We start from the raw sequence: 11,260 nt of genomic DNA on the forward strand, positions 1-11,260 counted from the left end.
TATATTCATAAACTTATGTTATCCGATCAAAACATTTAACAAATAAAACATAGTATTTAATTATTTTGTATGTAATTGGCAAGTCATTTAAATTTTTTTATATTTTCACATATTTGGCATCCAATACTTAATATTTTCTTTGGTACAGAAAAAACTAATTTCTGATATTTAATCATCGTCTGTATCCCAGTTTTCGCAATGTTTTTAAATCTACATCTCCGTAGTAGTCTTCACTAAATAAATAATACAAAAAATTTATTAATTTTTATCCTTATTAGTGAATATTGTGTTTAATATTTTCAGTTCGTTTGAATGGTCTAGTACAACAGCCTGGTAAGTATTTAAAAAAAAAAAATCTTTTTTTAGTTTTTAATAAAAATTATTTTTTGAATATTTCATTATAAAAATTGATTTTATGCATAGATTATTTATGGAAATATCTAAGAAAAATTATATTACTATTGGTGTAGATAAATAAATAATGATATTTCAGAAAATTGTTACTTTTGTTAATTTCTAAAAGTGGATATACCAGGTTGTAGCAATGGATACTGATTTATTATTCATGTGATGTTAAAACAAATATTCATTTTAATGAATGTTATTCTATTTTTCAAAAATAATTGTTAATTATTTATTAGTCTACGTGTAAAAGGAATTAAGTTAATTTTTTTTTGAAAATTGGGATATGATTAGTTAACTAGTTAATTCCTCTTTACATGGAGGTTGCCGAATTAATCATTAGTACACGATTTGCTCGATAAGTTTGAAGTTAATACAGTTTGAATTAGACCAACATTTCAAATTAAGGTATTTAGTTTTTACAGTCATTATAGAACAATATTTTGAGAATTCGGAAAAAAAGAGATCTTTAAGTGAATCTTTAATCATTAAAAAAAATAGTTTTTAAATAATTGAAAAGTGTTCAATTCCCCATCTAAATTTGTTATCAACTTAAATAATTTAATAAAAGAAAGTTTTTTTTTTTTAAATCGAACAGTAATATCAATTTTGTTTTTTTGGGAGAGTGGCAGCTTAATATTTTAAAAATATCAAAAAAAAAAAAAAATGTTTGCTCGCTCACCTACAATTTATATTTTATCCTTCTCTATCACACGTAGCACTTTAATAAATCAATCAATTAAAAATTATTACTTTTTTTGTTTATAATATTCCCGCTCGGAAAATAACTCCTTTTGTAATATTTAATTTAAATTCACATTAAATACACTTTAATTATGAACATTCATGAATGCATAATACAAAATATAAGAATTATTTCTGACTTATAATTAATTCCGTTAAGAGTTGATAAAGTATTAATCAAAGATAGTTTTTAGTATTTTACATATAAACGTAAAATTAATATTATTGTCTATAATTTTACATTCACTTTGTTTTTATAAACGTCTAATTTAATAATTTCCGTTAATGTATTGATATATTTTTTTACCGTGTTACTTAAAGTTTATTTTTTATTTTTTACCTTTTAAAAGTTTGTTTTGGGGAATTGATTATTTCATTCATAATATAACATCAATCTTTCATAATTTTCCTTTTAGGATAACAGATCAAAATTAAATTTTATTTTGTGTGATATCTGAGTTAATCTTTTTTAGATTAGCAAAAAAATTAAAGAAAGGCATGCATTACGACATGAAAACATTTTAATTACCCAGTAACGTGCATTTACCAAATCCATTAATTTAGTCTTATTTCAATGTTATTGTAACACTAGGTATTTAAAATAAAAAACATAATTATTAAGACAATAACTACTTTAATTATATAATATAAAAAACGATTAATTATTCCTAATAACACGTAAATTTCATTACGATAGATACATATAAAATTATAGAATGTTTAAATTTTTGTACATACATTTGCTGCATAAAAATAGTAAGTAATATACAAATATTATGTTCATCTATAATTTATTTTTTAGATGATAAGGGTTTGTATTATACAAATAATAATTAGAAAAAATAAAAAATGAAATATTTCAAATCAAAATAGATAGGAAGTTTACATTTGATTTTTTGAGTTTACAAGTAAATTACAAAAATATTTAGTTGTAAACATGTTTATAAGTAATGTCTGTAAGTTTCTATTATTAAAATGTAAAATAACATAATAGTTTTGGTCATAAAACTTTAACCACAATTGATTAAAAAAGGAAAATAAGGAAACAAAATGTAAAAATAATAAAATATTGTTTTGAATTATGTGAACTCTGATAATTAAATAAAATAAAACCTATTTGTTTATCATTAAGTTAATTACAAGAATATATACTTTGGGGTTGTGAATAAATCAAAACAGTGCTCACATAATTCAAAATAAAAAAAACTTCCTTAAATTTTGTTATTAGTCTTGTGTAGCTACTGAGCTATGCTCAATACTGTTATTTAAGCCTCTTCGTAGTCTTTTGACTGTGAAGCTATTTGTTGTGGCCTTTGTTGTTGTTGCTGTTGTTGAGCTACTGGCTGAGGTCTTGCCTGTTGTGCAGTTCTTTGGGGCTGTGGCTTGGTGACTTTTGGTACTGGAGCTGCTGGTTCGGGTGATTTAGGCTTGGCATTTCCTTCTAATCCTGATAACAGCTCACTCTTTCTAATTGCCTTCAAGTCCAAGTCTCCATAGTAATCCTCACTACACATAGTTTAGGAATTTGTTTTTTCATTGTTCACTCGTTATAATATTGTCATAATATTTGGTATCAATATTGGCATTATTATAGAGAGTTAAATTATTTAAAATATAAAATATTATGTGTACCATATAACTTAAGTTTTCAATAAATTATAAGTAGTTACATAATACTTTATAGAGCGTAAAGCCTGAATGATTGGCCGAAAATTAATTTATACAATATTACAATTGTTTTTAATTTCTGAATAGTTTATTAATAATAGTTATATAATAATTAGTGTTATATAAAATATTATTTTTGTGTGTTTGATGAAATTGTCAATAGCACATTTCGAATAGTCTTTGAAATTATATACTTTTCCTTAAATTAACAAGAAAAATATATTTTATATAATAATAATTGTTTGTTTTATTATTTAATTAATTCATAAGAGTAATCGGAAAAGTTTTCAATAAAGTAACAATTTTTATATGTTGTTTAAAATATTGTTAAAAATGATTGAATCATATTTTTTCAACCTATTAATCGCAATATGAATTTATGTGTATATTAAATATGAAATATATTCAGTGACGAATCTATTTTTGTAGCACTTTCACCATTGCGGTTTAGCATTTTCCTGTAGTTTATCATTAGTATTGAAATAAAAAAAAATTATATATTTATGAGTGTTCATATTCGCCATTAGTTATGCTTCAGGAAAGATAATAGTTTAAATTGCAAATCTTTAAATTATCAATATTTTCTTATACAGTAATTTAAGCCAGTAGCCTGTAGCTTTTCTTCTTAACATATTTTTCACGTTAATTATAACGTTTAATTAAATAATTTTATTTGAAATTATAACAAAAAAGACTTTCATTATGTTCCGTTTCGATAATTTAAACCAGATTAGAAATATTATATGCATTTTTATAATATTTTTTTAGTATTAATTTGAGTCGTATTTAAGTTAGAAGATGTATTGTTAGAAAATATAAAAATAAGTGTTGTTTTGTGTATTAATGTATTGCGATGTGACTCATGCTCACGTTCCTCACCCCCTTATAACCATTATAATACCTATTCCATGCAAAGTATTTATTACAGTTAATGTTATGTTAACATCTGTAGTCTACTATTATAGAGTACACGTTTGGTTAGACATCAAAAAATAAAATCAAGTGAATAAAAAAAAAAAAATTATATTATATGCTTACCATCCAGGAACATCCTCTGGGTTTTCACAGTTTCCGCTGCCATCAGATTCGCCGATTTTAAAGACTGTACCAATTGGACATCCATATTCTCTTGGGGTTCCTTCCAAACAGATGTAGTACTTTCTGCAGTCATCTGGATGTGCGTGTCTACTGAAGGATCCTACGGAGCTGGATACTTCACCAGCGGCGGGACAGTTAAAACCGTTGGCTACTTCTACAAGAAAAATATTAACGTTTAAAGTTTTTTAATTAACTTAAGGAAGCATAAAACTTATTCGATATAAATTATGCGATAAACAATGTTTTGCTTTGAATTATTTAATTAGTGATACGTGTCTTACCTTCAACTTTACATTCAGGTACTTGATCAGCCCACATACATACTCTGGATTCACGGTCGTATGCTAGGCCGGGAGAACATTGGTATCTGCTCGCTTCACCCCCCCAACAATTCCAGAAAGTATCACACTTGACATCGTCGGGGAAGATACCGTACAATCTAGGACAGTGAGGTGTGCTAATGGCAGGTTCTATTTGTAAACAAAATTAAATTAGACGGATTAATTTTTTCAGTAAAAATTGGTAGTTTTTTCAGTGTTACATTAAACATTCTCTCTTGTAAGTTAAGATGCTTACAATAGAGAGAACGTAGAAATGTACACAGCTCAGTTGGAAACTGAGCTCAGAGAACGTTTAGTAGACTTGGATGAAGAAATTCGCGAATTTAACGTAAAAGATTATAATTTCATCAACTTTATTGTCAAATAAGGCGGATCAACGTACCTAATTGTGTTCTAGCACCACAGTCTACATTGTGCAAGTAATCACAGTTTTCTTTCAAGTATTTGGGGTCGGTGTCATCGAATGCCAATCCGTTACCGCAAGTCTTAAGCTCGGCAACATTGTTGTCACATTTCCAGTATTTGTCGCATGATATCGAGTGTGGGTAAAAACCGTATTCGTCTGGGCATTTGAACTCTTCCTTCTGGCCGTGAACTAAAACAATAATAAGATTATAAGATCAAAATCGATCGATGACTATTATTTTACTTAAGACCTTGAGGATACCTCATTGTGCGATTCCCCGACTACCTTATGCAACGGTATTCATAATAAAATTATAATACGCGCACGCGGTAGCGGTCTTAGACGTTGTGTAATTATTTTTATTTTTTTATTGTACTAGATTTTTGTTGCCAATGGATTGTCTATCGGTTTTTTGTTTCGTGTAATTCATTTAAATCTTTATGGAAGTGATACTTAATTAAAAACTAGTTTGTGTGTAAAATATCATATTAAAGCGTCATTTAATTTTTTATAAATCAAGTAAAGTTGACTTATTATTGTCGAACCAGTATCAATAAAAAATAGATTAAATTAAACACAACTAACTACTATTGATTGACCTGGAGTGTTGTAATACTCGACGTAGCAGTATAAGTGACATCATATCGGCCTCCAAATATGGAAAAATAGCGACAGAGATGTTACTAAATCATTTATAAGACGCACGCGCATTTATTAATGACCATTTTTCTGGGTCAAAAATTGTGACATGTCCAGTGAAAACAACAAGTTGCGTTTGTGTGAGTTTTCATATGTAACTGTCAGTGGCAGGTGTTGCGCATTTCGGAAACCGGCAGGACCATCGACCGTCGAGTGACCGGGTCACTAGTGCGTTTGTAGCGAATATCTCCGACAACTTTTTGCAGTTGGCTTAAATAACAAATTGTTTTCTATCGCTTGGAGGCCGGTTGGTTTGAGCGCATAACACCTTTATTAATAGGCTCTCGGGTAATTAATTTATTTTACGGTTATCAATTCTCGCGGTTATAACGACAACCGAGTTGTGTTTATTCAAAAATAATAATTATTTCACCGGTGTCGCAACCGGCCGCCATCCCGGCCGTGCGTGCCTGCCATCGGCTTAACACAACACACACGACCGATCAGGCGCATAAGACGCATTGCATAACGGCTGTCAGCCGCTGCTCTAACCCCGTGTATCATAATGTCTTATGTTGATGGATGGACAAAGCGCGCCTGGAATCATTATTGTACTATACAAAACCGGACCAGGCCCAACCGACTATTGCGGTAGAAAGCAAACGAGTTTTGTTGTTTTTATAAATGCCATATTACGATGGCGGACTCGATGGGTGCAAAACAAAATCTAGTCGCGTTACATTCTTGTTGAGTACATTCTTGCTAGGCGTTAAGTGAATACAATGTCTTCATTACACGTCCAAAATAGTTCGGTATGTTAGAAGAGTTATCTTTTATGATTTTGATTCGAGTTAAATCTTGTGAAAAGGAACTAATTTGTATAAAGGTGGGAAGTCGCCATGAAAACAATTTTTATTATTTAGGTGTGTTTGGTATGATGGGGTAAAGGTGAAAAAAGGGTACGGCGTGCAAGTCATTCGAAAAAGTCTCCTCGAGAGGTTATATAACCGAAGTATTCCGGTCGCAGAAGAATCGGTTAGACTAGATCTTTCTCACTCTCCTCTCTAATGCTGGCTATTACCATGTGGGTATCTGTTTACCTATTACTTTCGTCGACCACACCCTCGACAGACTAGCACACGAATGCTTCTTCCGGCCTTATAATTTATAATGTATTCACAACTCAGTGGCCTTCTTGGTGTAGCCGGCCAGTCTGCTGTTCGTATTNATGGCCTTCTTGGTGTAGCCGGCTAGTCTGCTGTTCGTATTTCAGTCGTTTTTGTACGATAACTTACTACGACGTGTATAACCTGTTTGTACAAGGAGGCCGGAAGGTGAGCTGTATGACATAATGGTTATAAATATAGGTGATGGTAAATTTATTGTATACATATTTATGACATGATATTTTCTTGAGCCGTATAACAAGAGGTGTGTAGAAGAAATAATTAATCCGTTTACAACGAATTTCCTATTAGAAGAAATTTCACTTTTCCCATTATAAACAGACGACACTTACGGACGTGTCGGTTGATTATAACACATTTCTCACCTCGTATAAAAACTGTTTTACATATTAGTCTGTACAATAAAAATATGTTATGTATATTTAATGATATAACTGCATTAAACTTAGATTTGAGGACGATCACAATGTACCGCGGTAATGGCAAATCGTTACATAAGCATGTGCACTCTATTCAGGAAACCAAAGTAAATTAAGGTAAATTGCGTTTACAGTCATATGCAAAATTGCAGTTGTTGCATTATCAATAAAAAATACACAGTATATAAGATCGAATTTACAGTTATATTTGACTATTAGTTTTTTCAAAACAAGCTATTGAATGTTCGGGTAAAAACGAGCATCAATGGACAAAATAATATTAGCCACAATAATAATTAGTGTTTACCTTGATACGTCAGTAGGAAAATCGAAGCAATTAGATAGAACATTTTCAATCTGTATCTTTCAGTTGTATATTAAATGTAATATGCTGCACTCGAAAAGAAAATATACTATTGTTTTATTTTTTTTAATTATAAAAAAATCGAGTTCACTTTCGCGGCGATAATGATGATGATCGGCACTGGTGAGCGGCCGGTGCTCGCCTCTTGTTTTATATGGCCGTCCTACCCAGCGGTCTCAGCCCCACTTGAGTATTCTTGTCATGGAGGTTTGGGAAAAAATAATTGAAAAATGCACTGACATACGCACACAAATCCACGTTTACCATTTACCGATGTGTATTTATCCCGTCTACGTGATTTTTTTAATCCGGACTACGCCCAACCAGAAAGCTTTAAGCTGTCCAGGGCTGCATCAGGTACTGCGCCTATTTGCACGATTCTATACTCGATATATCATTTAAGAGACATATTAAAAAAAAAAGCGCAAATAACAATGATAATGTTGTATAATACAGATCAGACGTCGCTTTACAGGCTGTCGATAGGGTGTCGTGGTCGAGCAGGGCGTTTTCAGAGTCCGACCTTGTCGTACACAACAAAAGCGGTTGATACACATTGTAAATGTGATCTTTTATTTTAAATTCAGCGCACAAGTCAATGAACGAGTCCATCATCCGTCCTCGTGCTACAGTCGGCCGAGAATAGTAAAGATGTTGACCTGAAATTCGACAGTTTTCTCTACTTTAAATACATTAATATTACGTTAAAACGATTCTATTTAGGCACAAGGTCGAATCGTCCAATATCCTTGAGTTTGCGAAAAAAGACTCAAAACTATGAAATAGACGGAGAACGTGCTTGTGCGTTGTTGATGGTCGTTTGTTACTACACTTTTAAAAATATACACGAGAAATAGGGCCGCATTTAGGAATGTGCCTCTCGGGGTACTCAATTCTGCTGCCCCAATGTCCTTATTATTTTGTTGATCAAAAAAATTATTCTCTATTTTATTTTTTAAAAGGTTTCAATTCCATAATTTATATTGCTTCATATTTCAGCGACTTCCAAGGTAATGGAACTCTTTACCCCCTGAATGTGTACATTTAATTATTTTTTTTTAATTTCCGGTTTGATTTGTTATGATAAACAACGTAAATTAAGCTAAATAAATTCTATATGAAGCATATCCTGTTCTTCTATAGTTTGCCCGTGAAATTGTACAATTACTTTAGACGTTACGGTTGAGTCTGCGTACAATTTTTTTCAGTCGGCAATTTTTTCTTTAGTTTTTTAATTGAGCACTTACCAGACGTAACGTTTTATAGGTATGTTATCGGAAGTCATTTCGACGCCGGTAGATAGCCACTTCATATGTGTAGTTTTTTTCCAAGTATTAAAACAGATGGAGATCGACTATAAAGTGTCATCTCTTGAAATCGTTCGAGATTAATTATACATGCAAATTTATGATAAAATTCTTATCCATCGCTGTACAAATTAGACGATGTTGTGTGCACTCTTGCGGTTATTCATTATGAGACATTATGACTGTTTTAGTGGTCTTGTGATTTGGTCTACCCAATTGTGTTTTAGGAAACCACGAGGAAATGATAGTGTCGTAGGGAATTTTCGAGGCCTGCAGAGCTGTAATATTCTATACAGTAGCGGGTGAAAGCAACAACAGTGAAAGTGATCGATAAGGTAGCAGAGCACTTAGTTACGGCAACATGTGCATTTGAATTGTTTGGATCATAAACACGAGTAGTACATATACAGGGTAGATCAGATCTATTTAACAACTCTTATAACTTTTAATTTACTTACATTTTTCAATTTTTTTAAATTCTAATTCAACAAACTTGGACTACTTTTTAAAATTATTATTATTTTTTCATTTAAAGTTTTTATGGATATTTCAAGATAATCATGTAATAGATTTATTTTTAAAAACAATTTTGGTACTACAAATTCTTATTTTAGCTCAGCTGTTAAATTGATCCAACTTTCTAAAGTTTATGAAAACTTGAGTTTTTTCATGATTTTTTTATAATATAAAAATAGATTTTGAAACAGTTGTAAAAAAAGGATTGAAGTAACTTTATATTATTATACTATTTACGAATATTTAATATTCCATTGGCTTTTTTCCATGAAAATCATCAATGGTGTAATGAATACCTATTGTTTAAATGATGACCATTTGAAAAAAATGGTATAAATGTTTTCTTATGTTAACAGCGTAATAATAATTAATGGTTCATTGAATAAAAAAATTGATAACACTTATTTAATCTCTTGCTTTAATAATAGTTATCATATTACTGTTGTAAAATCCATAGAAATTAGGAACGAGTGATACTTCATGAAGCTAATAGGACTTTATATAAAAGTGGATTTACTAATGATATTTTATGTGTTATCTTACAATTTTACGATGTGTTATGTATAATTTTTTAATTTTATTAAATAGAATTAATACAAAATAAACAAGTGAAGCAATACATATTGGCTTCAAAATAATATACGTAAAAGGTCTTGTTCCTAGTCTCTTCGTTTTTATGTTCATGAGAGCAATTTAAACAAACTATTTAGAGGGGCTTATTATATCTACTTTCTCCACCCCCTTAAAATTGTTTTAATAAATAGAGTATTTCTAAAATTTTGGAAGGGCTAATCCCCGTCAAGTCCTCCCAATTTGCATCTATGTATAAATCTGTAGTAATATAATCATTCAGATATATTATTATGATTACATTTTATTATTCGTTTGTAAATTTATCCCTACTACTAATAATGAGAAAAAATTAAGTCATTTAATTTTTTTTTTTTAATTTGTTGACATTTTATAATGTTGCGATATAATAAAAATTAACCTTTAATTAACTTGTGGCTAATATTATATGAAGTTAAAAAATATTTATTTAAATTAAACTTATATTTTATTATCTTGTATAAACTCGTAAAATACGATAACATTACTAAGTTATAACGTCAATAGGTGATAAGGTATTGTGGGTATATAATTGTGTATTTTTCGGTCAGGTTATTGTGTATCACTCAGTAATATTGTTCCTGAAATACGTATACTGTATTTATATTTTAGTTTTTTGTCGCTTTTTGAGTTAAATATTTTTAATTTTACATCTTATAGTTTTATACTATAATAACAAGTACTTATTCAAATATTAATAATACTCATGGAAAAATCCACATATTACTGGCATTAAATAGTAAAGATAGTGCCGTCATTAATCTTTTTTTTAAATAAAGTAAACCACGGTTTGATACTATAAAAAAATTCATATTTTAAAAAGCTATAGTAATTTAGTAGCTAAATTTAACTGAGAGTTTGAAAATAAAATTTTTTTTTTTAACTAATCTATAAAATAATTGTCTTAAAATATCCAAAAAAAATTAAAATAAATTTTTTTTTTAATTTTTGTATTTAATAGAAAAAAAAAATTTAGAATATATTGCTAGTGTGTAATTATTGATTAAAAAAGAAAAAGTAATAAATATAAGTAGATGAAAAGTTATAAGATTTGTTAGCTAAATCTGTTTTACTCTATATAGCGATTGAAATGCATGTATCTAGTTAAGAGATTTATGATTAATGTAATCGTACAAGATGTAAGTAGCCATCTGATACTACGGTACCGATTGAATAAAGAAAGCAGAAGGTCATTAACTATAAATCAACATTGTTCTAAGTATGTTTATGTTTGTTACGGTTTCTTCTTCGTCATATTATTCCATTAAAACTTTCTACGTCTATCAATCTAAATTAGAGTTCACATTAGCCCACCACTTGATTGTTCTAGCTAATGGTGCTGTTCACAATAAGTTTTTAATTCTGTTTTAAAGATTGGAAGCTGATACAAAAAATGGCGAGTTAAGTATCATTCATAGGTAAACAGCATTTCCTTATTTATAAAATATTTTGAAATGTTGACTCTAATTGCTCAATAATGAATCAAGGGCATTCTATGAAGCAAAAATGTTTTTTTGTTAAATAATAATATAATTTTATTTATTTATCAAAATACTTCAT

At 29.5% G+C, this 11,260-nt stretch overlaps 1 protein-coding gene across 2 annotated transcripts; it reads right to left on the minus strand.

Annotated features, from left to right (window-relative positions):
- Positions 1–53: 53 nt before the first annotated feature.
- Positions 54–7,404, minus strand: LOC126900655 (protein obstructor-E). Of its 2 annotated transcripts, none has more exons than XM_050676534.1 (5): positions 7,212–7,404; positions 4,636–4,848; positions 4,194–4,382; positions 3,853–4,066; positions 54–233 (listed from the first exon to the last, which is right to left on the minus strand). In XM_050676534.1, exons 1-5 carry the CDS (start codon positions 7,252–7,254, stop codon positions 173–175), a joined length of 720 nt encoding a protein of 239 aa, XP_050532491.1. In that variant the 5' UTR covers positions 7,255–7,404; the 3' UTR covers positions 54–172. The 2 variants fall into 2 exon arrangements, with proteins under 2 accessions (XP_050532491.1, XP_050532490.1); XM_050676533.1 differs by lacking the exon at positions 54–233 and adding an exon at positions 2,040–2,652.
- Between the last annotated feature and the right edge of the window lie 3,856 nt (positions 7,405–11,260).

The sequence above is a fragment of the Daktulosphaira vitifoliae genome, unplaced genomic scaffold, assembly GCF_025091365.1.
Source record: "Daktulosphaira vitifoliae isolate Bord-2020 unplaced genomic scaffold, ASM2509136v1 Scaffold_3, whole genome shotgun sequence".
NCBI lineage: Eukaryota > Metazoa > Arthropoda > Insecta > Hemiptera > Phylloxeridae > Daktulosphaira > Daktulosphaira vitifoliae.